The sequence below is a fragment of the Heteronotia binoei genome, chromosome 14 (assembly GCF_032191835.1).
Source record: "Heteronotia binoei isolate CCM8104 ecotype False Entrance Well chromosome 14, APGP_CSIRO_Hbin_v1, whole genome shotgun sequence".
In the NCBI taxonomy this organism is placed as follows: domain Eukaryota; kingdom Metazoa; phylum Chordata; class Lepidosauria; order Squamata; family Gekkonidae; genus Heteronotia; species Heteronotia binoei.
The window spans coordinates 61,237,201-61,258,684 of NC_083236.1; the positions used below are offsets into that span (position 1 = coordinate 61,237,201).

Here is a 21,484-nt window from a genome sequence, read left to right on the forward strand (position 1 = left end):
TGGGTGTTTTTAGATGCAAGAACTTGGTTGATGAGGCTTGGAATCCAAGTTCCAGGGCTTTTTTGTAGCAGGAACTCCTTTGCTTATTAGGCCACACCCTCCTGATGTAGCCAATACTCCAAGAGCTTACAGGGCTGTTAGTACAGGGCCTACTGTAAGCTCCAGGAGGATTGGCTTCATCAGGGGGGTTTGGCCTAATATGCAAAGGAGCTCCTGCTACAAAAAAAGAAAAAAGAAAAAAAAACCCTGGCATGTTCAGTTTTGGAATGTAGGAAAATGAAATGGAACTTATCCCCTTACAAAGTGGGAAGATGTTTGGCAGCTCTGCCCCTCTTTAGATCTGTACATGTAGTGTAGTGGTCAGGACTTTTTTGGATGGAAAAAGCCCAGCGGGAACTCATTTGCATATTAGGGAACAGCCCCTGATGCCGTCATTGTTTCACACAGGGGTTTTTTGGGGTAGAGAAAGCTCAGAAGGAACTCATTTGCATATTAGGCCACACCCCTGACGTCACCGTTGTTCCACAAAGGGCTTTTTGCAGAAAAATCCCGACAGGAACTCATTTGCATATTAGGCCACACCCCTGACGTCACCATTGTTCTACACAGGACTTTTTTGTAGAAAAAGCCCAGCAGGAACTCATTTGCATATTAGGCCACATCCCTTGATGCCAAGCCAGCCAGAACTGCGTTCCTGTGCATTCCTGCTAAAAACAAACAAACAAACCTGGTAGTGGTTAAGAGTGGTGGACTCTAATCTGGGGAACTGAGTTTGATTCCCCATTCCTTCTCCACATGCAGCCAGCTGGGTGACCTTGGGCCAGTCACAGTTCTCTCAGAGCTCTCTCAGCCCCACCCATCTCACGAGGTGACTGTTTTGGGGAGAGGCAGGGAAGGTTCTCGTAAGCTGCTCTGAGACTCCTTCAGGTAGTGAAAAGTGGAATAGAAAAAAAAACAACAACCCTTCTTCTCTTCTTCGACATGCTTGTGTACACCCCTCAATATTCGCACAAAGTGAATCAAGGTGATATTCCTGTTCTCTGGTGCTGTGTCTGTGATGGCACATTTACATGTAGAAGCCGCTGCTTGTGATTCCAGGCAACCAGCAATGGGCATGCATTTGAGAATGAGCCATCTCGGGGGTTACGTAATGGAGTGGTGATAGATGGGGGGGAGAGCAGGGGTCATTTTGTAGAAAAAGAGGTGCCGGAGCTCATTAGCACGACACATTTGCATATGCCACACCCCCCTGACATCACCAGAAGGCGTACTCAATTATCTCGGCTCAACATACGCCCTCAAATGCTTCCGGAATTAGAATTGGCATCATAAAACCTGACTCCCATCGTACTTTTTAAATGACTTTCTCCTATGTGGCCCCAGTGGCGTGAAGATTTCCATCTGTCTGCTTGATATGTCTTCATTGTTTTCCCATTTTGATGAGGGAAAATATTTGAACATTTGTCAGATCTTAGAGTTCAGCAAAATTCTCAGAGGGGGGTTGAAATACAGAGCCCAGAAGCAAATATTAAGGAGGAGGGATAAGAAAGAAAGAGCACGATAAAATTGAGAGGTTCTACAGCTCCACTCCTGTGAGCTGCTGCCCAAAATGAGGTCGGGGGGAGTAATAATTGAGATGGAGTATCCAAGGTGTTACTTAGCACCCCCAGGAGTTTTAGAGCAGGGCAAGGAGCAGAAGTGACAGGGCTTTGCCTGTTGACATCCCTTTCAGTATTTCTCCTAAGCAAGGCTTTTTTGGTATTAAAAGCCCAGCAGTACATTTGCATATTAGGCCACACCCCTTGACATCACCATTGTTTCACACAAGGCTTTTTCTGTTGAAAAAGTCCATCAGGAACTCATTTTCACATTAGGCCACACCCCCTGAGAGCACCATTGTTTCACACAGTGCTTCTTTGCAGAAAAAGCTCAGCAGGAACTCATTTGCATATTAGGCCACACCCTCTCGTGCCAAGCCAGGTGGAATTGCATTACTGTGCATTCCTGCTCAAAAGTATTCAGACACTTCAAGAAGCCTAACCCCAACTGAACCTCAGGCAATTCATGTTTTAATGCCCCGTATAGATGACTGCAAAGTAACCCCGTGGTGCAGAGTGGTAAGCTGCAGTCTTTAGCTCTGTTCATGACCTGAGTTTGATCCCAGAAGAAGCTGGGTTCAGGTAGCTGGCTCCAGGTTGACTCAGCCTTGCATTCTTCTGAGGTCGGTAAAATGAGTATCCAGCTTCCTGGGGGTAAAGTATAGATGATTGGGGAAGGTGATGGCAAACCGCCTCGTAAAAAGCTTTGCCTGCAAATCTAAGAGTTTGGTTCGCCCCTCCACAACACACCTTTGCATGCACAAATTGCAGATGTTTTACATAAGAACATAACAGAAGCCATGTTGTATCAGGCCAATGGCCCATCCAGTCCAACACTCTGTGTCACAGAAGAACATAAGAGAAGCCATGTTGTATCAGGCCAATGGCCCATGCAATCCAACACTCTGTGTCACAGAAGAACATAAGAGAAGCCATGTTGGATCAGGCCAATGGCCCATCCAGTCCAACACTCTGTGTCACATAAGAACCTAAGAGAAGCCATGTTGAATCAGGCCAGTGGCCCATCCAGTCCAACACTCTGTGTCACATAAGAACATAAGAGAAGCCATGTTGGATCAGGCCTATGGCCCATCCAGTCCAACACTCGGTGTCACACATTGGCCAATATGTGTGTGTGTGTATACACACACACACATACATACATATATACACACATACACACACACACACACATATATATATATATATACTGTGGCTTCAGTTTTGACTTCAGTTCAGTTTCAGGTTTTGAATGATTTGGTGTTATTTCCTAAGTCATACGGATTGCTCACAAACAAAACCCCAGCATTCAGGGCTTTCTTCTCAACTTGTTTATTTATTTACTGTTCACACAGCGAAGGCCACAGAGGAGAGAACACCACGTCCTTAGCTGGAACTGTTCCTCTCTATAAGTTTTGGCAATATCTCCCCAAGAGAACAACAAAAGTGGAAATAGGAATTCATGAAGTACAGGCGTAGAGCCCCAATGTACAGGAGGAGGAGAAGGAGGAGGAGGAGGAGGAAGAAGAAGAAGAGCGTTCACAATCTTCCTTACCTCTTCCCACCCCCCACCCCCGCCACAACAGACACCCTGTGAGGTAGGTGGGGTTGAGAGAGCTCTTATAGCAGCTACCCTTTCAAGGACGACTCCTACGAGAGCTATGGCTGACCAAAGGCCATTCCAGCATGTGCAAGTGGAGAAGTGGGGAATCAAACCCGGTTCTCCCAGATAAGAGTCCGCACACTTAACCACTACACCAAACTGGCTCTTTCAGCCACCCTTTCAAGGACAACCTCTGCCAGAGCTATGGCTGACCCAAGGCCATCTCAGCAGGTACAAGTGGAGGAGTGGGGAATCAAACCAGATAAGCGTCCGTGCACTTAACCACTACACCAAACTGGCTCTCGACTTGATGCTCCTGCTTCAACTTACCTTCAAGCAAGGGATACTCCACTAGTATATTCCTATGCAGAAATGCTTCACTGAACTAAAGTTCCAGCATCTCCTTGGTATTACAAAAATGTCAAGATTATTTGCAAGGAATCTTCATATACATTTCAAAGGGACACAAAGTCTCGACCACTATCTTCAAGAACTGGCCTTTGCTCAGAAAGGCTGAAGGATATGAATGCATGAAGCTGCTTTGAATGGAGTCAGACCATCTAGGACAAGGGTGTTAAACGCGTAGCCTGAGGGCCAGATCAGGTTCCTTGAAGGTTTGATTCCCCACTCCTCCACTTGCAGCTGCCGGAATGGCCTTGGGTCAGCCATCGCTCTCACAGAGTTGTCCTCGAAAGGGCAGCTTCTGTGAGAGCTCTCTCAGCCCCACCTACCTAGAATCATAGAATCATACAAATCCAATATCTTCTTCGTGCGTTGCCTTCTGCCACGTCACTGGGAGCGAGCTGAGCCCCTGTGGCACATCGGTGGCCCTTCAGTGATCTGCCTGAAGCGAGTGCTTGGGCGGCTTGGACACAGAACCAGCCCCCCTTGCATCCCATGTTGGGCCTCATCAGGGCTTTTTTTTTTTGTAGCAGGAACTCCATTGCACAGGGCTTTGTTGGTAGAAGAAGCCCAGCAGGAACTCATTTGCATATTAGGCCACACCCCATGACATCACCGTCGTTACACACAAGGCTTTTTGTAGAAAAAGGTCCAGCAGTGACATTTGCATGTTAGGCCACACCCCCTGACACCAAGCCAGCCGGAAATGCGTTCCGGGGCTCAAAAAAAAAGCCCTGCCTTTGCATATTAGGCCACACCTCCCTGATGTAGCCAATCCTCCAAGAACTTACAGTAGGCCCTGTACGAAGAGCCCTGCAAGCTCTTGTAGGATTGGCTACATCGAGTGGGTGTGGCTTAATATGCAAAAGAGCTCCTGCTACAAAAAAAGCCCTGGGCCTCATAGTCACATCTCCCGCTTCGGAAACTGTCATGAGTGAGCGAGGAGAGTCCTCCAGCAACTCACAAAGCTCCGTTCCCTTGACATGTGCTAAGAGGTTTCCTACTGTTTCCAGGATAATGCTATTGTTGTACTCTGCTGGGTTCTCATGTGTGGGATACAGGGAGGGTGGGTTTTTTTGCTACCGGAGTGCTATTCTTAGCCTACGAAAACAAGAGCTTTCTCTTTGAGCCTACTGTGTTTGAAACCACTTCCCTTAGAGCACACATGTCCCGATAATCGAACTGCTAGAGGTTGGTTCTGGAAAGAAAGGCATCTGGGTTACAGTTCTAGGTTCAGTTCTTCAGGATGTGGTTCAGTTGAATCCGCTTTGGAGAAAATGTGTTTGGAACGTGGCTGCAGGAGTATCTGTGTATGTGCTGTTGAAAAGAAAAAAGCGTTTTCCCCCAACCCATGCAAAAAGTTTTCTTGTTCCTCCAGTTCTGCTGTTGAAATCTGACTTGGAACACTGCTTATAAAAGTTTTCTCGGTGCATTTTAAAGGAATAACATTCAGCGGTAATGTCTTGGCTTTCTACAGCCATCCCGTAAGATTCTAGTCCAGTAACGCCTTAGAAGTGGATAAGATTTTTGGAGGTGTAAGCTTTCAAGAGACAGATATCATGGTATCTTATGAAGGGCATTTGGACTCTCGAGAGCTCATATCCCCCTAAAGGCATGGGGGCCCGTAGGCCGGTGGCTACTTGGCCTAATTGTTAATCCGGCCCTGTCTTTACCCTGTGCTGTAAATTTAGGGCAATAAAACCTGGGGCACTGTAAGTTATCCTACCGCACAGAGTGTTTCTCTTGATTGGCTCACTGATGTTTAAAAGCCAGAAAGGGTTTGCAATAGGAAAACCATCGGGGGTGGGGACACAGCCCTCCAAAATCCACTTCTTTCTGAGAAAAGCACACTGTGTAAATCTAAGAAAACACAGACTGGGGCACAGAAGGGGAATTTCTCCTTGGATCAGCTATTGGGCTTGAGCTGGCTGTGTTTCTCCCATAACATCGGCCTTGCTTTCAGTCCCTTTTCTAGTATCTGGTGCTAGAAAGAAAGAAAGAAAAAAAGACCTAGCAAAATAATAATCAAAGGTTTCCTTGCTGACTAACTGGAGAAGGAAGTGCACATTGCTTAGCAAGAAAAAAGGTTAGCTAGGACATGAGTCCCCAACCCCCGGGTCATGGACTGGTACCGGTCCATGGCCTGCTAGCAACCGGGCTGCAAGTTGTATAATTATTTCATTATATGTTACAATGTAATGATAATGATAAGACGACATTGGATTTATATCCTGCCCTCCACTTTGGATTTCAGAGTCTCAGAGCGGCTCACAATCTCCTTTCCCTTCTTCCCGGACAACAGACACCCTGTGAGGTGGGGGTGGGGCTGAGAGAACTCTCCCAGAAGCTTCCCTTTCAAGGACAACTCCCGCGAAAGCGATGGCTGACCCAAGGCCATTCCAGCAGCTACAAGCGGGGGAGTGGGAAATCAAACCCGACTCTCCCAGATAAGGGTCTGCACACTTAACCACCACCCCAAACTAATAGAAGTAAAGTGCACAATTGTAGCATCCCAAAACCATCGCACACATAACACACACTGGTCCGTGGAAAAATTGACTTCCACAAAACCGGTCTGTAGTGCCAAAAAGGTTGGGGACTGCAGAGCTAGGAGATGGGGCGTTCGAAAGATTCTCCTGGGGATTCCATGTGCCTTCCAGGATCTTCGGGAAGCTTTTCATGTTTTCTTTTTCTTTTTCTTTCTTTTTTGCTTTTCGCAGGCCACAAGGTGGAGCCGTGAAACTTTACAATCATTAACGTAAAGCGGATTCACGCAGCTTTCAGTCAAATGCTGATGCTCCACCCCCCCCCCCACACACACCATCATCCAAAAGCAGGGCTTTTTTGGCAGGAGAAGCCCAGCAGGAACTCATTTGCATATTGGCCACACACCCTAATGTCACCATTGTTTCACACAAGGCTTTTATGTAGTGAAAGCCCAGCAGGAATTCATTTGCATATTAAGCCACACCCCCTGATACCAAGCCAGCTGGAACTGCACTCCTGTGCTTTCCTGCTCAAAAAAAAGCCCTGTCCAAATGTTCTTTTGACTTCCTGAGCAATTCAAGATGTTATTTCGCAGTATGAAGTAGGGTCGTCAGGTCCAATTCATGAACTATCTGGGGACTTTGGGGGTGGAGCCAGGAGCAAGGTTGTGACAAGCGGAGCTGAACTCCAAAGGGAGCTCTGGCCATCACATTTAAAGGAACCGCACACCTTTGAAATGCCTTCCCTTCATTGGAAATAATGAAGCATAGGGGTCATAGACAAGGTTGTGACAAGCGGAGCTGAACTCCAAAGGGAGCTCTGGCCATCACATTTAAAGGAACCGCACACCTTTGAAATGCCTTCCCTTCATTGGAAATAATGAAGCATAGGGGTCATAGACAAGGTTGTGACAAGCGGAGCTGAACTCCAAAGGGAGCTCTGGCCATCACATTTAAAGGAACCACACACCTTTGAAATGCCTTCCCTTCATTGGAAATAATGAAGCATAGGGGTCATAGAATTGGACCCCCTGGTCCAATCTTTTGGAAGCTTGGAGGGTGTTTTGAGAGATACCACATGCTATGCTGCAAATTTGGTGCATCTGCCTCAACTAACAGCCCCTCTGGAGCCCCAGCTACCTACAGATCAATTTTCCATTATACCCTGGGAATCGATCTCCGTAGGGAATAACAGAGTGCCCAGCAGACATTCCCCCCTGAAGCAGGGGAGGGCCTCCAAACCAGGGGATCCCTGCTCCCACCTGGGGATTGGCAACCCTAGTATGAAGACAGGGCATTCCGATCTAGTACATTCAAATCTCTTGTCCACCTCCCTGACGTAGCCAATCCCCCTGGAGCTTACAGTAGGCCCTGTACGAAGAGCCCTGTAAGCTCTTGGAGGATTGGCTACATCAGGGGGGTGGGGCCTAATATGCAAAGGAGGTCCTGCTAGAATTCCTTACAGGGCTCTTCGTACAGGGCCTACTGGAAGCTCCAGGAGGATTGGCTGCATCAGGGGGTGGGGCCTAATATGCAAAGGAGGTCCTGCTAGAATTCCTTACAGGGCTCTTCGTACAGGGCCTACTGGAAGCTTCAGGAGGATTGGCTGCATCAGGGGGTGGGGCCTAATATGCAAAGGAGATCTTGCTAGAATTCCTTACAGGGCTCTTCGTACAGAGCCTACTGGAAGCTCCAGGAGGATTGGCTACATCAGGGGGGTGGGGCCTAATATGCAAAGGAGGTCCTGCTAGAATTCCTTACAGGGCTCTTCGTACAGGGCCTACTGAGAGCTCCAGGAGGATTGGCTCCATCAGGGGGGTGGGGCCTAATATGCAAAGGAGGTCCTGCTAGAATTCCTTACAGGGCTCTTCGTACAGGGCCTACTGGAAGCTCCAGGAGGATTGGCTGCATCAGGGGTGTGTGGCCTAATAGGCAAAGGAGTTCCTGCTACACAAAAAAAATAAAGTCATAGCTGGAACCAACTAGGAATGTGAAAGGCAGAACTGAAGCAACGGTGCAAAAATTACCTAGTAGGATACTAGATCCAGGTGGGCAGCCGGTTTGGTCTGAAGCAGTAGAACAAAGCAGGAGTCCAGTAACACCTTTAAGACCAACCAAGTTTTATTCGGAATGTAGCTTTCGTGCGCTAGAAACACACTTAATCAGACAATAGGATGGAATGGAAAGCAGTCCTGCATAGAGAGGGAGCGGGCAGTGAATTGGTATGCAAAATGGTAGAAATGTTTTTTAACAGATTAAGAGGATCACAAGTTGGGGTCTGGCGACTGTTAGTTTGTGTTGACTGGGCAGAAACAACAGCAAAGGCAATAAATGTCAGAATAGCGGATTGATGTCTATGTCATCAGCAGGCCGGATCTAGGGGGGCAGAAGGGGGTGCTTGCCCTGGGCGCCGAAGGAGGGGGGGCACCAAATTGAGTATGGAGTCCATTATATTCTATGGGACCGTAAGATAGAATGGCCCATAATGGGGCGCCATTTTTTAATTTTGCCCCCCCCCCTCAAAAAACATGTCGATCCGATCCTGGTCATCAGGTATCCTTAGTGTGAAGTGCAATAAATAAGAGTCTGTTGTAATATTAGTAAGTCTGAGTTAAAACGAGGACATTTCTTTCTCAGAGGTTTTTTTCCTGTCCACCTAATTTAAATATGTAACACACATATAAACAACTAGCAACCACCAGACTCCAACTTGTGATTCTCTTAATTTGCTAAAAACATGTCTACTATTTTGAATGCTAATTTACTGGCCACTCTGTGTGTAGGACTGCTTGCCATTCCATACTATTGTCTGATGAAGCGTGCTTCTAGCACACGAAAGGATACTACTTACAGTATCAGTTTGAGAGAGCCAGTTTGGGAGAGCCAGTTTGGTGTAGTGGTTAAGTGTGCGGACTCATGTCTGGGAGAACCGGCTTTGATTCCCCACTCCTCCGCTTGCACCTGCTGGAATGGCCTTGGGTCAGCCATAGCTCTTGTTGGAGTTGTCCTTGAAAGGGCAGCTTCTGGGAGAGTCCTCTCAGCCCCACCCACCTTACAGGGTGTCTGTTGTGGGGGGAGAAGACATAGGAGATTGTAAGACGCTCTGAGTCTCTGATTCAGAGAGAAGGGCAGGGTATAAATTTGCAATTCTTCTTCTTCTTCTTCTTCTTCTTCTTCTTCTTCTTCTTCTTCTTCTTCTTCTTCTTCTTCGATATACACAGGAGTCCATACAACAGCTCCTTATCATTTACCCAAGTAATTTTGTGAACTTGGATGGAGGACCACAAAGGATTTTCAGGGTTCTTACCCAGAGGCAGGTGAGGACAAGACACCTCTAAATGTCTCTTACCTTGAAAACCCTCTAGGACTGATGTAAATTGGTTGCGACTCAACAGCAAAAAAAAATAAAAAAAAATCATTTTGAACTCTGAAAATGCTATGTAAATGCCAAGTGTAATAATCCCATGCAACACACTTGAAAATGGAGTTCTAGGCTTTGGTTGCTCTGTTCATTTCGTAGAACGTACTGAAAGTAGCCAAGTTAATTTGCTGTCTTTTACGGGGCAAGGCTATCATTGCAAGAAACTTGAGCAAACTTTTGAATTATACAGGCGTATTCATCGAGTAGCATTGACTATGCATTTTCTTGATGAAGAATTCTGTGCAGTCAGGAACTTGGGAGTCTTCTTTGTATGACAAAAAAAAAAAGAATTTGGCTTAGTGAATGTTAGTTCTCTTTATTATTTGACGCAACGAACAGAGCTATAGTAATGGATGGATCTGGTTTCTGGAGGAAATGAACTAACAGACGGCAGGGACCATTTCTTAAAATTTAGGAGTTTTAGCTATTTTTGTACTCTCCTTTACTGAAGCTGTTGGTGAGCTTTCCAAATCTGAAAACGTCTTCACAGGGTCTCTCCTCTTCTACATTTTAGCCTTTCGGGAGAAGACTTGTAAATGAACACTTTGATGTAAAAGAATGATTACATATGTCGGCATAACAAGAACAGGAAGTGGCGAGACAAAGCGCTGGGGAAAGAGGTTGAAGGATCAAAGGCAGCCAGCTGGATACAATTTGCATTTGGGAGCCCCGGTCTTTGTCAATGTACGAGGCTGAGGCTCTTTGCAGATGGTCAGAGGAGACCTTTCGTTTTACTTCAACCCACATAGTTTCTGAACAAAGTAGGAGTCAAGGGGCACCTTTAAGACCAACAAAGTTTTATTCGGAATGAACAAAGTAGGAGTCAAGTGTACCTTTAAGACCAACAAAGTTTTATTCAGAGTCTAAGCTTTCGCGTGCTCCGAGCACACTTCATCAGACGAGGAACCGGGTACAGTGGGCGGAGCTACATGTAGCTGGCAGGCAGTGGTTTAGAATGCAAAATCGTACAAATTTACGAGCTAATGACAGAATAGTAAAATTAACAGCATAGTAAAATTAACAAATTGAGCAAACCTTTGATCTGGGTAGCATGAGTATGAGAAAGCAATGAAACAGTAATATGAGAGGTGATATGATCACCATCTTCAAGTACTTGAAGGGCTGTCATGTAGAGGACGGTGTGGAATTGTTTTCTGTGGCCCCAGAAGGTAGGACCAGAACCAACGAGTTGAAATTAAACCAAAAGAGTTTCCAGCTCAACATTAGGAAGAACTTCCTGACTGTTAGAGCAATTCCTCAGTAGAACAGGCTTCCTCGGGAGGTGGTGGGCTCTCCTTCCATTGCCAGTTTGGTGTAGTGGTTAAGTGTGCGGACTCTTATCTGGGAGAACCGGGTTTGATTCCCCACTCCTCCACTTGCACCTGCTGGAATGGCCTTGGGTCAGCCATAGCTATCGCAGGAGTTGTCCTTGAAAGGGCAGCTGCTGTGAGAGCTCTCTTAGCCCCACCCACCTCACAGGGTGTCTGTTGTGGGGGGAGAAGACACAGGAGATTGTAAGCCGCTCTGAGTCTCTGATTCAGGGAGAAGGGCGGGGTATAAATCTGCAATTCTTCTTCTTCTTCTTCTTCTTCTTCTTCTTCTTCTTCTTCTTCTTCTTCTTCTTCTTCTTCTTCTTCTTCTTCTTCTTCTTCCTTGGAGGTTTTTAAACAGAGGCTAAATGGCCATATGACAGCGATGACGATCCTGTGAATTTGGAGAAGGTATTTGTGGGTTTCCTGCACTGTGCAGGAAGTTGGAATAGATGACCCTGAAGGTCCCTTCCAACTCTATGATTCTGTTAAAAATTCAGAATGTAAGCTTTCGTATGCATGCATACTTCTTCAGATGAGAGGATAGGATACAGTGGGCTGAAATATATGTTGTTGGTGGGTTAAGATACGAAGGATCAAATGGCAAACTAGTGTAATAAATTGGAAGAGCATTTGGTCTGGATAGCAATCAAAGGTAATAAAAGTTGCCTGCTAATTGCTGTTGCTGAAAGTCTACGTAAAGCAAAAGGACATGTATTTCCTAGTTTTGCCCACTTGGATCTATCCACGTGGCTTCCATAATCCCCCCCCCCGCCCCCTCACTGGTAACTAACTGATCATTATAGCGCAATACCATTATAGCAGTCTGTTGTGCTGGTTTCCAGGTTTCACTTTAAAAAAAAAGACTAAGTCTTTTCCTTTTTATGTTGCACCTTTAAGACCAACAAAGTTGTATTCAGAATGTAAGCTTTCGTGTGCTCCAAGCACACTTCATCAGATGAGGAATCGGGTACAGTGAGCAGGGCTACAAATAGCTGGCAGGCAGTGGTTCAGAATGCAAAATGGTGTAAATTTAAGATCCAATGACAGAATAGTAAAATTAACAAATGGAGCAAACCTTTGATCCGGGTAGCATGAGCGTGAGAAACCAATAAAAGAGTAACCTGTCAAAATGTGAGAATGTCTGCTAATCGTGCTGTTGTTTATAAGCCTGGGCCAAAATGAGGGCATTTCTTTCTCAGAAGTTTTTCCCATCTAACTAATTTACCTTTTAACATGCAACATACATATAGTTTGCCATTAGAAGAAAAATGCATTGAAATATAGTGGAAGATGGGTTTAGTATATGTAATGAGATAAACAGCCAATATCCCTTATTTTACTATTCTGTCATTGGATTTAAAACCTGTACCATTTTGCATTCTAAGCCACTGCCTGCCAGCTCTATGTAGCTCTGCTCACTGTACCTGATTCCTCGTCTGATGAAGTGTGCTTAGAGCACACGAAAGTTTACATTCTGAATAAAACTTTGTTGGTCTTAAAGGTACGACTTGAGTCCTACTTTGTCCTACTGCTTCAGACCAACACGGCTGCCCACTTGGATCTACCCTTTTATGTTGTTAAGCTCTAAAGGAAAAGGTGCAGGTTGCTGCTTCTCAAGGAGTACGTGACATATATTAGGGATAAGCACAGACCAGGAAAGCCTGGTCCGGTCTGGGGCTTGTGAACTGGGCGGCCCCAGACTGAATCTTGAACCAAACCCCGAAACAAAAATCACTCCCAAACGGAACTGGTTTAGGTGGTGTCAGGCTGGCGTCATCTGCTTCGGCGGGGAGAGCGGGATATAAATAAAATGATGATGATGATGATGATGATGATGATGATGATGAACTGGAAGTAGGGTTGCCAAGTCCAATTCAAGAAATATCTGGGGACTTTGGGGGTGGAGCCAGGAGACACTGGGGTGGAGCCAGGAGACACTGGGGTGGAGCTAGGGGGAGGGGGGGAAACGGCGCCGGGGAGCGTGGTGAGCCGCCCCGTCTTGGAGCGGGCGACGCCGCTGTGCAGCTGCCGCCTCTTCTCCGCTCGCCGTGGCTGCTCCTCCGAGATGGGCTCAGGCTGGGCCCATCTTGGAGGAGCAGCTGCGGTGAAATCGGAGGGGGGGTGTGGAGGCGGGCCGAGGGCGTGGCGAGCCACGAATCCTGGCCTGCCTCCACCCTCCCCTTCTCTGGTTTTGCCTTGGAGGCAGGGCGGGCGATGCCGCTGCGCAGCTGCCGCCTCTTCTCCGCTCGCCGTGGCTGCTCCTCTGAGATGGGCTCAGCCTGGGCCCATCTCGGAGGAGCAGCTGCGGTGGGTGGGGAGGGGGCGGCAGCGGCGCGGCGGCGTCGCCCGCTCCGGGATGGGGTGGCTCGCCATGCTCCTTGGTGCCGTTCCCCCCTCCCCCCACTTCCGTTTTTTTGGGGAGCGGGGGAAGAGGCTGGAAATTTTGGGGTCCCCCGCCAGGGCGTCAGGGTTGGGAAGCCTACTCAGATCTCAGCTCATACAATCCAAACCAGGCAAACTCCATCCTGGACTTTGGCTCGGGTCTGGGTCAATGCTAGGACTGCCAAGTCCCCTGCTGATGTCACCGGTGAGATGATGTCACTCTCAAGTGACATCATCATGCTGCCGACGTTGCACACCAGCCACTCTAGGAGCTTCCGGGAAAACTCTGTGGTTTCCCCAGACACTCTAGCACAGGCAGTCGAATCAGGGCCTCAGAGGGCTCCTATCAGACCCCCCAAGCAATTGGCTGCCATCTGCTTCCTTCTGCAACGCAGTTTGCTTCACCAGCCAGGCTTGCTAAATAGCACAGGAACTGCAGAGCAAAGCCTATATTTTCTCCATTGGCTGAGGCTCCTCCCTTGGGGAGGAAGCGGGGGAGGGAGAGCTTGCTTTGCCAGGCACAGCAGAGCTGCTCAGCCAAGCCTCTCTTCCTTCTGTTGGGCGAGGCTCCTCCCTCTCCTGGTCTCCTGGGGGAGGAAGGAAAGAACTAGAGCTTCCTTTGCCCCGTTTTTTGGGCCCATGGGAGAAATACAAAGAAAGCGCCTTTAAGACTGAGTGCTAATATTTTAAGGATGTGTTTGTCTGTGTCCTTTATAAAGTTTACATCTCTGCTTACTTCTCTGCTTCCTAATCATAAACAGGTACACACACGTGGTAGGGTTGCAAAGTCCAATTTAAGAAATATCTGGGGACTTTGGGGGTGGAGCCGGGAGACTTTGGGGGTGGAGCCAGGAGACATTAGGGGTAGAGCCAAGATCAAGGCTGTGACAAGCATAATTGAACTCCAAAGGGAGTTCTGGCCATCACATTTCAAGGGACCTTTTCAATGCCTTCCTTCCATAGGAAATAATGAAGGATAGGGGCACCTTCTTTTGGGGCTCATAGAATTGGACCCCTGGTCCAATCGTTTCGAAACTTGGGGGTTATTTGGGGGAGAGGCACTAGATGCTATACTGAAAATTTGGTGCCTCTACTTCAAAAAACAGCCCCCCCCAGAGCCCCAGATACCCGCAGATCAATTCTCCATTATTTTCTATGGGAATAAATCTCCATAGGGAATAATAGAGTTCCCAGAAGGCATTTCCCTCCCCTCCCCCCGCTTTCTGACGACCCTGAAGCGGGGGGGAGCCTCTAAATCGGGGGATCCCCTGCCCCCACCTGGGGATTGGCAACCCTAACATGTGGCCCAGCCCAAGCTGATGCGGCTCAGCCCGACAAGGTCTCATTGATGTCAGATTTGATCCTCGTAACAAATGAGTCTGATACCCCCGCTCTAGTAATTCCAGAGGGAAACTCTATGGTATCCCGGAAGCTCCTTGAGATTGCCCAAAACCATAGAATCTTCCCGGAAGCTCCTAGAGTGGCCAGCACGCAATGTCACTGCCGCAATAATGTGACTTGTGAGTAATGTCATTGGGCCAGTGATGTCGGGAGGGGATCCCCCCCGCCACCGGCCCAGTGCAGGCCGGCAATTTGGGGATGTCCCAAGCGGGAGAACCCCCACCCGGGCCGGGACCATGGGCGTCTTAGTCTGTGCCTGTCCCTAATGTGCATAGATATCAACAGAAGCTTCGAACTAGTTGCAACAGATAATTATAAAGCCAAACCCCTGAACAAAAGCCTTGCCTGAACTGATTTTAAAAAGATAAAATAAAATAAAAACTGTTGTGCGTGTGGTGAGGCGGCAGCCATAGGAACAGAGGCAAAGAAAATGCAGTGGAAACTGAAGAAGAAGAAGAAGATGAAGAAGATATTGGATTTATATCCCACCCTCCACTCCGAAGAGTCTCAGAGCAGCTCACAATCTCCTTTCCCTTCCTCCCCCACAACAGACACCCTGTGAGGTGGGTGGGGCTGAGAGGACTCTCACAGCAGCTGCCCTTTCAAGGACAGAGTCTCAGAGCGGCTCACAATCTCCTTTCCCTTCCTCCCCCACAACAGACACCCTGTGAGGTGGGTGGGGCTGAGAGGACTCTCACAGCAGTTGCCCTTTCAAGGACAGAGTCTCAGAGCAGCTCACAATCTCCTTTCCCTTCCTCCCCCACAACAGACACCCTGCGAGGTAGATGAAGATATTGGATTTATATCCCGCCCTCCACTCCGAAGAGTCTCAGAGCGGCTCACAATCTCCTTTCCCTTCCTCCCCCACAACAGACACCCTGTGAGGTAGATGAAGATATTGGATTTATATCCCGCCCTCCACTCTGAAGAGTCTCAGAGCAGCTCACAATCTCCTTTCCCTTCCTCCCCCACAACAGTCACCCTGTGAGGTGGGTGGGGCTGGAGAGGGCTCTCACAGCAGCTGCCCTTTCAAGGACAATCCCTGCCAGAGCTATGGCTGACCCAAGGCCATTCCAGCAGGTGCAAGTGGAAGGAGAGGGGAATCAAACCCGGTTCTCCCAGATAAGAGTCCGCACAATTAACCACCACACCAAACTGGCTCTCCTCAAATTGCTCTGATGCTGCACCGACACTTGCAGATACCTCTGCACTGGAGCTGCCAATGGGAGTTTGACAAAGCAGCCACGGAAGGGTGTATGAAAACCAGTTCCCGGAGAAGCGGTTTTCGCTCCTGCTTAGTTTCGCTCCTGCTTAGTTCCAGATGCCGCGCTGATGAGTTAAAACAAGACTGATGTCGGCCTCACAGCAAGACGAACCTCAAGTGTTATCTGGAGCTGTTTGCGTTTGTCTTTGATTCGGCTCTCGGCAGAATTTTAATTCACTGACCTCCTATCGGCTTGTACATTAATCCCCTCGAAGGGCGGCTGCCTCTCGCCTAGAGCTGCTTCAAAAGGTTTTAAGCCTTGCGTTTCACCTGAGCAGGGGGACTCTCAGTTGGTCTCTCCCCCCACCCCTTTTTAAAAGAGCTATTCCTCTCCCACCCACCCACTAGTTTTCTGTTTTGAGAGGATAGGGGGATGACGTTCATTCATCCATTCGTTTGGCATTTTTATTGCTCTGAAAACGAAATGGACTGATGATTTAAAGGTAAAGGTAGTCCCCCTGTGGAAGCACCAGTCGTTTCCGACTCTGGGGTGACGTGGCTTTCACAACGTTTTCGCGGCAGACTTTTTACGGGGTGGTTTGTCATGGCCTTCCCCAGTTATCTACGCTTTCCCCCCAGCAAGCTGGGGACTACTTTGACCGACCTCAGAAGGACGGAAGGCTGAGTCAACCTGGAGCTGGCGACCTGAACCAGCTTCTGCTGGGATCGAACTCAGGTCGTGAGCAGAGGACTCCAGTACTGCAACTTTACCACTCTACGCCATGGGGCTCTAAAGAGGCATTCACATTTTTCTGCCAAATGCTTGGAACAAACATGGTTCTTGCTCTCATCCTGACCTGGATATTGTTTATTATTATTATTATTATTATTATTATTATTATTATTATTATTATTATTATTATTATTATTATTGAATTGCCTCATCCCAGCCAATGCCGGGCTCTAGGCAATGTACAACAAAACATACACATAAAATCAATAAGACCAGTAATTTAAAACAGTAGCAATGTAATAGTCCGGGTTTCTCAGATGTCAGACAGTAAACAGGATTAGGGTTGCCTCACACACCCACCTCTCTCTATTAGGGGATGGGGGGTATGGTTGCCAAAGGGACTGAGAGTGAGGGATTCCCTGCCCTCGGTGGGGATCTGGAACCCCTAGACTGAGATCTTCAGATCCTGATTTTATATACACACACACACACACACATATATACACACACACCCCCCTACACACACACATATACACACACATATAAACACAAACACACATTCAAGAAATATCTGTGGTCTTTGGGGTGGAGCCAGGAGACTTTGGGGGTGGAGCCAGGAGCAAGAGTGTGACAAGCACAACTGAAGTCCAAAAGGAAGGGACAAGATGCCTTATAAGTGCCTTACCTCCATTGGAAGTGCTGAAGGATAGAGGCACCTTCTTTTGGGGCTCATAGAATTGGACCCCCTGGTCCAACTTTTTTGAAACTTGGGGGAGTGTTTTGAGGAGAGACACCGGATGCTATGCTGCAGATTTGTTGTCTCTACCTCAAAAAAACAGCCCCCCCCAAGCCCCAGATACCCAGGGATCAATTCTCCATTATACTCTATGGGAATCAGTCTCCATAGGGAATAATGGAGTGCCCAGCAGACATTCCCCCCCTCCCCTGCTTTCTGATGACCCTGAAGCGGGGGGGAGTGCCTCCAAACCGGGGGATCCCCTGCCCCCCAACTGTGGATTGGCAACCCTATTTTTATGGCATGTACAGCTATAATACTTATTATTATTATTATTATTATTATTATTATTAAACACTCAGGTCACTCTAAATCTTACAGTTAGTTCATCTTGGATTAGGTTTGCCAGCTTTGAGTTGGGAAATACCTGGAGATTTTGGAGGCGGAGTTTGGGGAGGGGCCTCAGCCGGGTACAGCAGCATAGAGTCCGCCCTCCAACGCAGCCATTTTCTCCAGAGGAGCTGATCTCTGTAGTATGAAGATCAGTTGTAATACTGGGAGATCTCCAGGCCTCACCTGCAGTCTGGCAACCCTATGCTGTGTGTGCGTGTGGTGTGTTGCAGCTTCTATGAAGTCCCCAAACAGATACATGCAATCTGCCCACGTCTCTTTTATTTGATCCTGAGCGTTCCCCGTTAAGTCTAGTTCCACTTTGATATTTAAATTAGCTCTGTCCTGATGGGAGAATGCATTTGTTTTCCCGGGGAGATGGGCGACACAGAAATGAATTTACTCTGTCAAGCATTGATGTTGACAGTCACTGCAATCTAGCTGTACAAATCTACCCCACCAACATGTGCACACATATTTGCACAAACATAGCATTCACCAGCCATCTCTAGGATTGCCAGCCTCCAGATGGGACCTGGAGACCTCCTGTTTTTACAACAGATCTCCAGCTGGCAGAGATCAGCTCCCCTGGAGACTATGGCCGCTTGGAAGGGTGGACTCTAGGACACTGTACCCCGCTGAGGCCTCTCCCCAAACCCCACCCTCTCTTGGATCCACCCCCAAAGTCTCCAGGTATTTTCTAACACAGACCTGGCAATCCTATCTAGAACTCTCCAAATAGGCAAACTGGTGCGGGGAGGGGTTCCCCCCCCCCGGAAAAAAGAGGTGCCAGAACTCTCAAGAGGGAAATGAAGGCAAAAATGAGAAGTAGAGGGGGTTGCTCATTGCTTTCCTCTGCAGAGCCTTCCTTGGTGGTCTCCCATCCAAGAACTGACCCCATCAAGGGATTTTCAAGACCAGTGAGAAGCAGGGGTGGTTTGTCATTGCCTTCCTCTGCAAAGTCTTCTTTGGTGGTCTCTCATCCTAGCAAGGGGCTATCAAGGTAAGTGCAAAGCAGGGGTGGTTTATCATTGCCTTCCTCTGCAGAGTCTTCCTTGGTGGCATCCCATCCTGGCAAGGGGCTTTCCAGATCAGTGAGAAGCAGCGGTGGTTTGTCATTGCCTTCCTCTGCAAAGTCTTCCTTGGTGGTCTTCCATCCTGGCATGGGGCTTTCAAGACCAGTGAGAAGCAGGGGTGGTTTGTCATTGCCTTCCTCTGCAAAGTCTTCCTTGGTGGTCTTCCATCCTGGCATAGGGCTTTCAAGACCAGTGAGAAGCAGGGGTGGTTTGTCATTGCCTTCCTCTGCAAAGTCTTCCTTGGTGGTCTTCCATCCTGGCATGGGGCTTTCAAGACCAGTGAGAAGCAGGGGTGGTTTGTCGTTGCCTTCCTCTACAGAGTCTTCTTTGGCGGTCTCCCATATTAGCAAGGGGCTTTCAAGGCAAGTGAAAAGCTGAGGGGGTTTGCCATGGCCTTCCTCTGCAGAGCCTTCCTTGGAGGTCTCCCAACCATGCACCAGCTCCGCTTAACTTCTGAGATCTGATAAGACTGGGCTGCGCCCTGCCACCGCCTTCCCCCACTGTGAAACGGGCCAGCAGCTGAGAGATCTGTGTTGTGGTTCTGTCTTTCCAGGTGCCTTTCTCATCCCTTACACCCTCTTCCTCATCATCGCTGGGATGCCTTTGTTCTATATGGAACTAGCTCTGGGCCAGTATAACAGAGAAGGCGCCGCCACTGTATGGAAAATCTGCCCACTTTTTAAAGGTATATTCCAGCTTTCCTGCTCTGAGGTTTGGAAGACATCAGATACTGAAGAGATACGTTTGCATTGGCGGTAGGGTTGCCAATTCCAGAAATAGCTGGGGACTTTGGGGATGGAACCAGGAGACATTGGGGGCGGAGCCAGAAGCAAGGGTGTGACAAGCATCATGGAACTCCAAAGGGAGTTCTGGCCATCACATTTCAAGAGACTGCACACCTGTTAAATGCCTTCCCTCCATTGGAAATAATGAAGGAGAGGGGCACCTTCTTTGGGGGGGCTCATAGAAATGGACCCCTAGATCCAATCCTTTTGAAACTTGGAGGGTATTTTGGGGAGAGGCACTGGATGCTATTGCTGAAAATTTGGTATCTCTACCTCAAAAAAAGTCCCCCGGCGAGCCCCAGATACCCACAGATCAATTCTCCATTCTGCCCTATGGGAATCGGTCTCCATAGGGAATAATGGAGTGCCCAGTGGACATTTGTCTCCCCCCACACTTTCTGATGACCCTGAAGCAGGGAGAGGTCCTCCAAATCAGGGGATCCCCTGCCCCCACCTGGGGATTAGCAACCCTAATTGGAGGGTGCTACAAGGCCGAATGTCTATCTTCTTGTATGGGTTTCTTGTTGTTACCTTCCTAGAGTAGCCAAGTACCAGCTAGAGGCAGGGAACTCCTGTCTCTGCCTTTCATTACCTGCCCTGCAAGCTGCAGGGTGAAATGGGCAGGGAACAGCTCATCTCTGGAGGGCCACTATGTTACAAGTGGGGGTTCTTGAAATCAGAACAGATTTCCATACAGAGATCAGTTCTCCTGGAGAAAAATGGCACCTTTGGAAGAGGAGGTGGTGGTGTCACATCACAGCTGTGTTCCCTTCCCAAACTCCGCCTCTCCAGGCTTCATCTTCAAATTTCCCACCCCTCCCCCAAATTTAATTGTAAGCCACTTTGAGCAGCACAGAACTATTCTAAATGAATAAACCTCCAGGAAACTCCCAACTCAAAGTTGGTAACTCTGACCCCTCCCCCCCAGGCACTCTAGGAATGGACTTATCTCAATGGTATTTACCATAGAGTTGAGGGGGATTTCCTAGAGTGTTGTGACATAACTTCTGGGTTTTCTGGAGGTGATGTCTACACATCAGGGATGATTTTCTCTCCCAGACCTTCTCCCCAAATAGCAATGCAGTTTGCTGCATCTGATGCTATGTCCAATAAATTTAAACCATAGCTCAGAGTCTTCATGTATAGAAGATTCTGGGTTCAGTCCCTCATATCTCCTCTTAAACAAGTCTTAGAGAACAGGGCGAGACTCAGAATAGCTGCTATCCATCAGGTGTGAAAGAAATAGACCAATTCCCCATTTCACCATCTATAATTCCTACAAATTAGACCAAAAGCCAGTCTAGTTTATGGCCAATTCCCCACTAGCCTTGTCCCGGTCTCGTGCTCTTCTTCTCCGCGGGGCTTCTGTCCAATTTCTCACAAGCTGTCATGGGGCTGTGACTCGCTCTGCCTCTTTCCTGCAGCAAGCAGAAACTTGTTATCAGAGGGATCTTGCTTGCTGTGGGAAAGGGGTGAAGCAAGTCGCAGTCCCGCAGCAGCTTGTGCAAAATCAGACAGAAGCCCCATGGAGAAGAGGAGCATGAGACCGGGATAAGACTAGTGGGGAATCGGTCATAGACTAGACTGGCTTTTGGTCTAATTGATAGAAATTATAGATGGTGAAAGTGGTTGATGCTTTCTTTCCCAGCTTGTATCTCACATTGGATAATGAGAACCTGACCCCGTGTGTGAATTCTGCCACTTCAGCTTGGGTACTTTTGGAACTTGTGTTCGAAAGGTGCCTTTTGCTGACATTCTGACAGTGTTGAAAATTGGGTTTACTTGGCTGAGTGCACAACGTTGGGAGATCCATTGACATTCCAGATTCCCGTAGTTCTTGCTGACTTTGAGTCTCTAAGATGGATGGTTATTACATCCACCCACCCACCCACCCACCCACCCATCCATGCATCCATCCATCCATCCACCCACCCATCCATCCATCCATCCATCC

At 48.0% G+C, this 21,484-nt stretch overlaps 1 protein-coding gene across 1 annotated transcript in view; it reads left to right on the top strand.

Moving 5' to 3' along the window:
- Positions 1-21,484, top strand: part of SLC6A2 (solute carrier family 6 member 2) — a 97,121-nt gene that overhangs the window by 12,454 nt on the left and 63,183 nt on the right. The window contains 1 exon segment of the mRNA XM_060253850.1: positions 19,299-19,430. Within this exon segment, the coding sequence (XP_060109833.1) occupies positions 19,299-19,430 (132 nt within the window).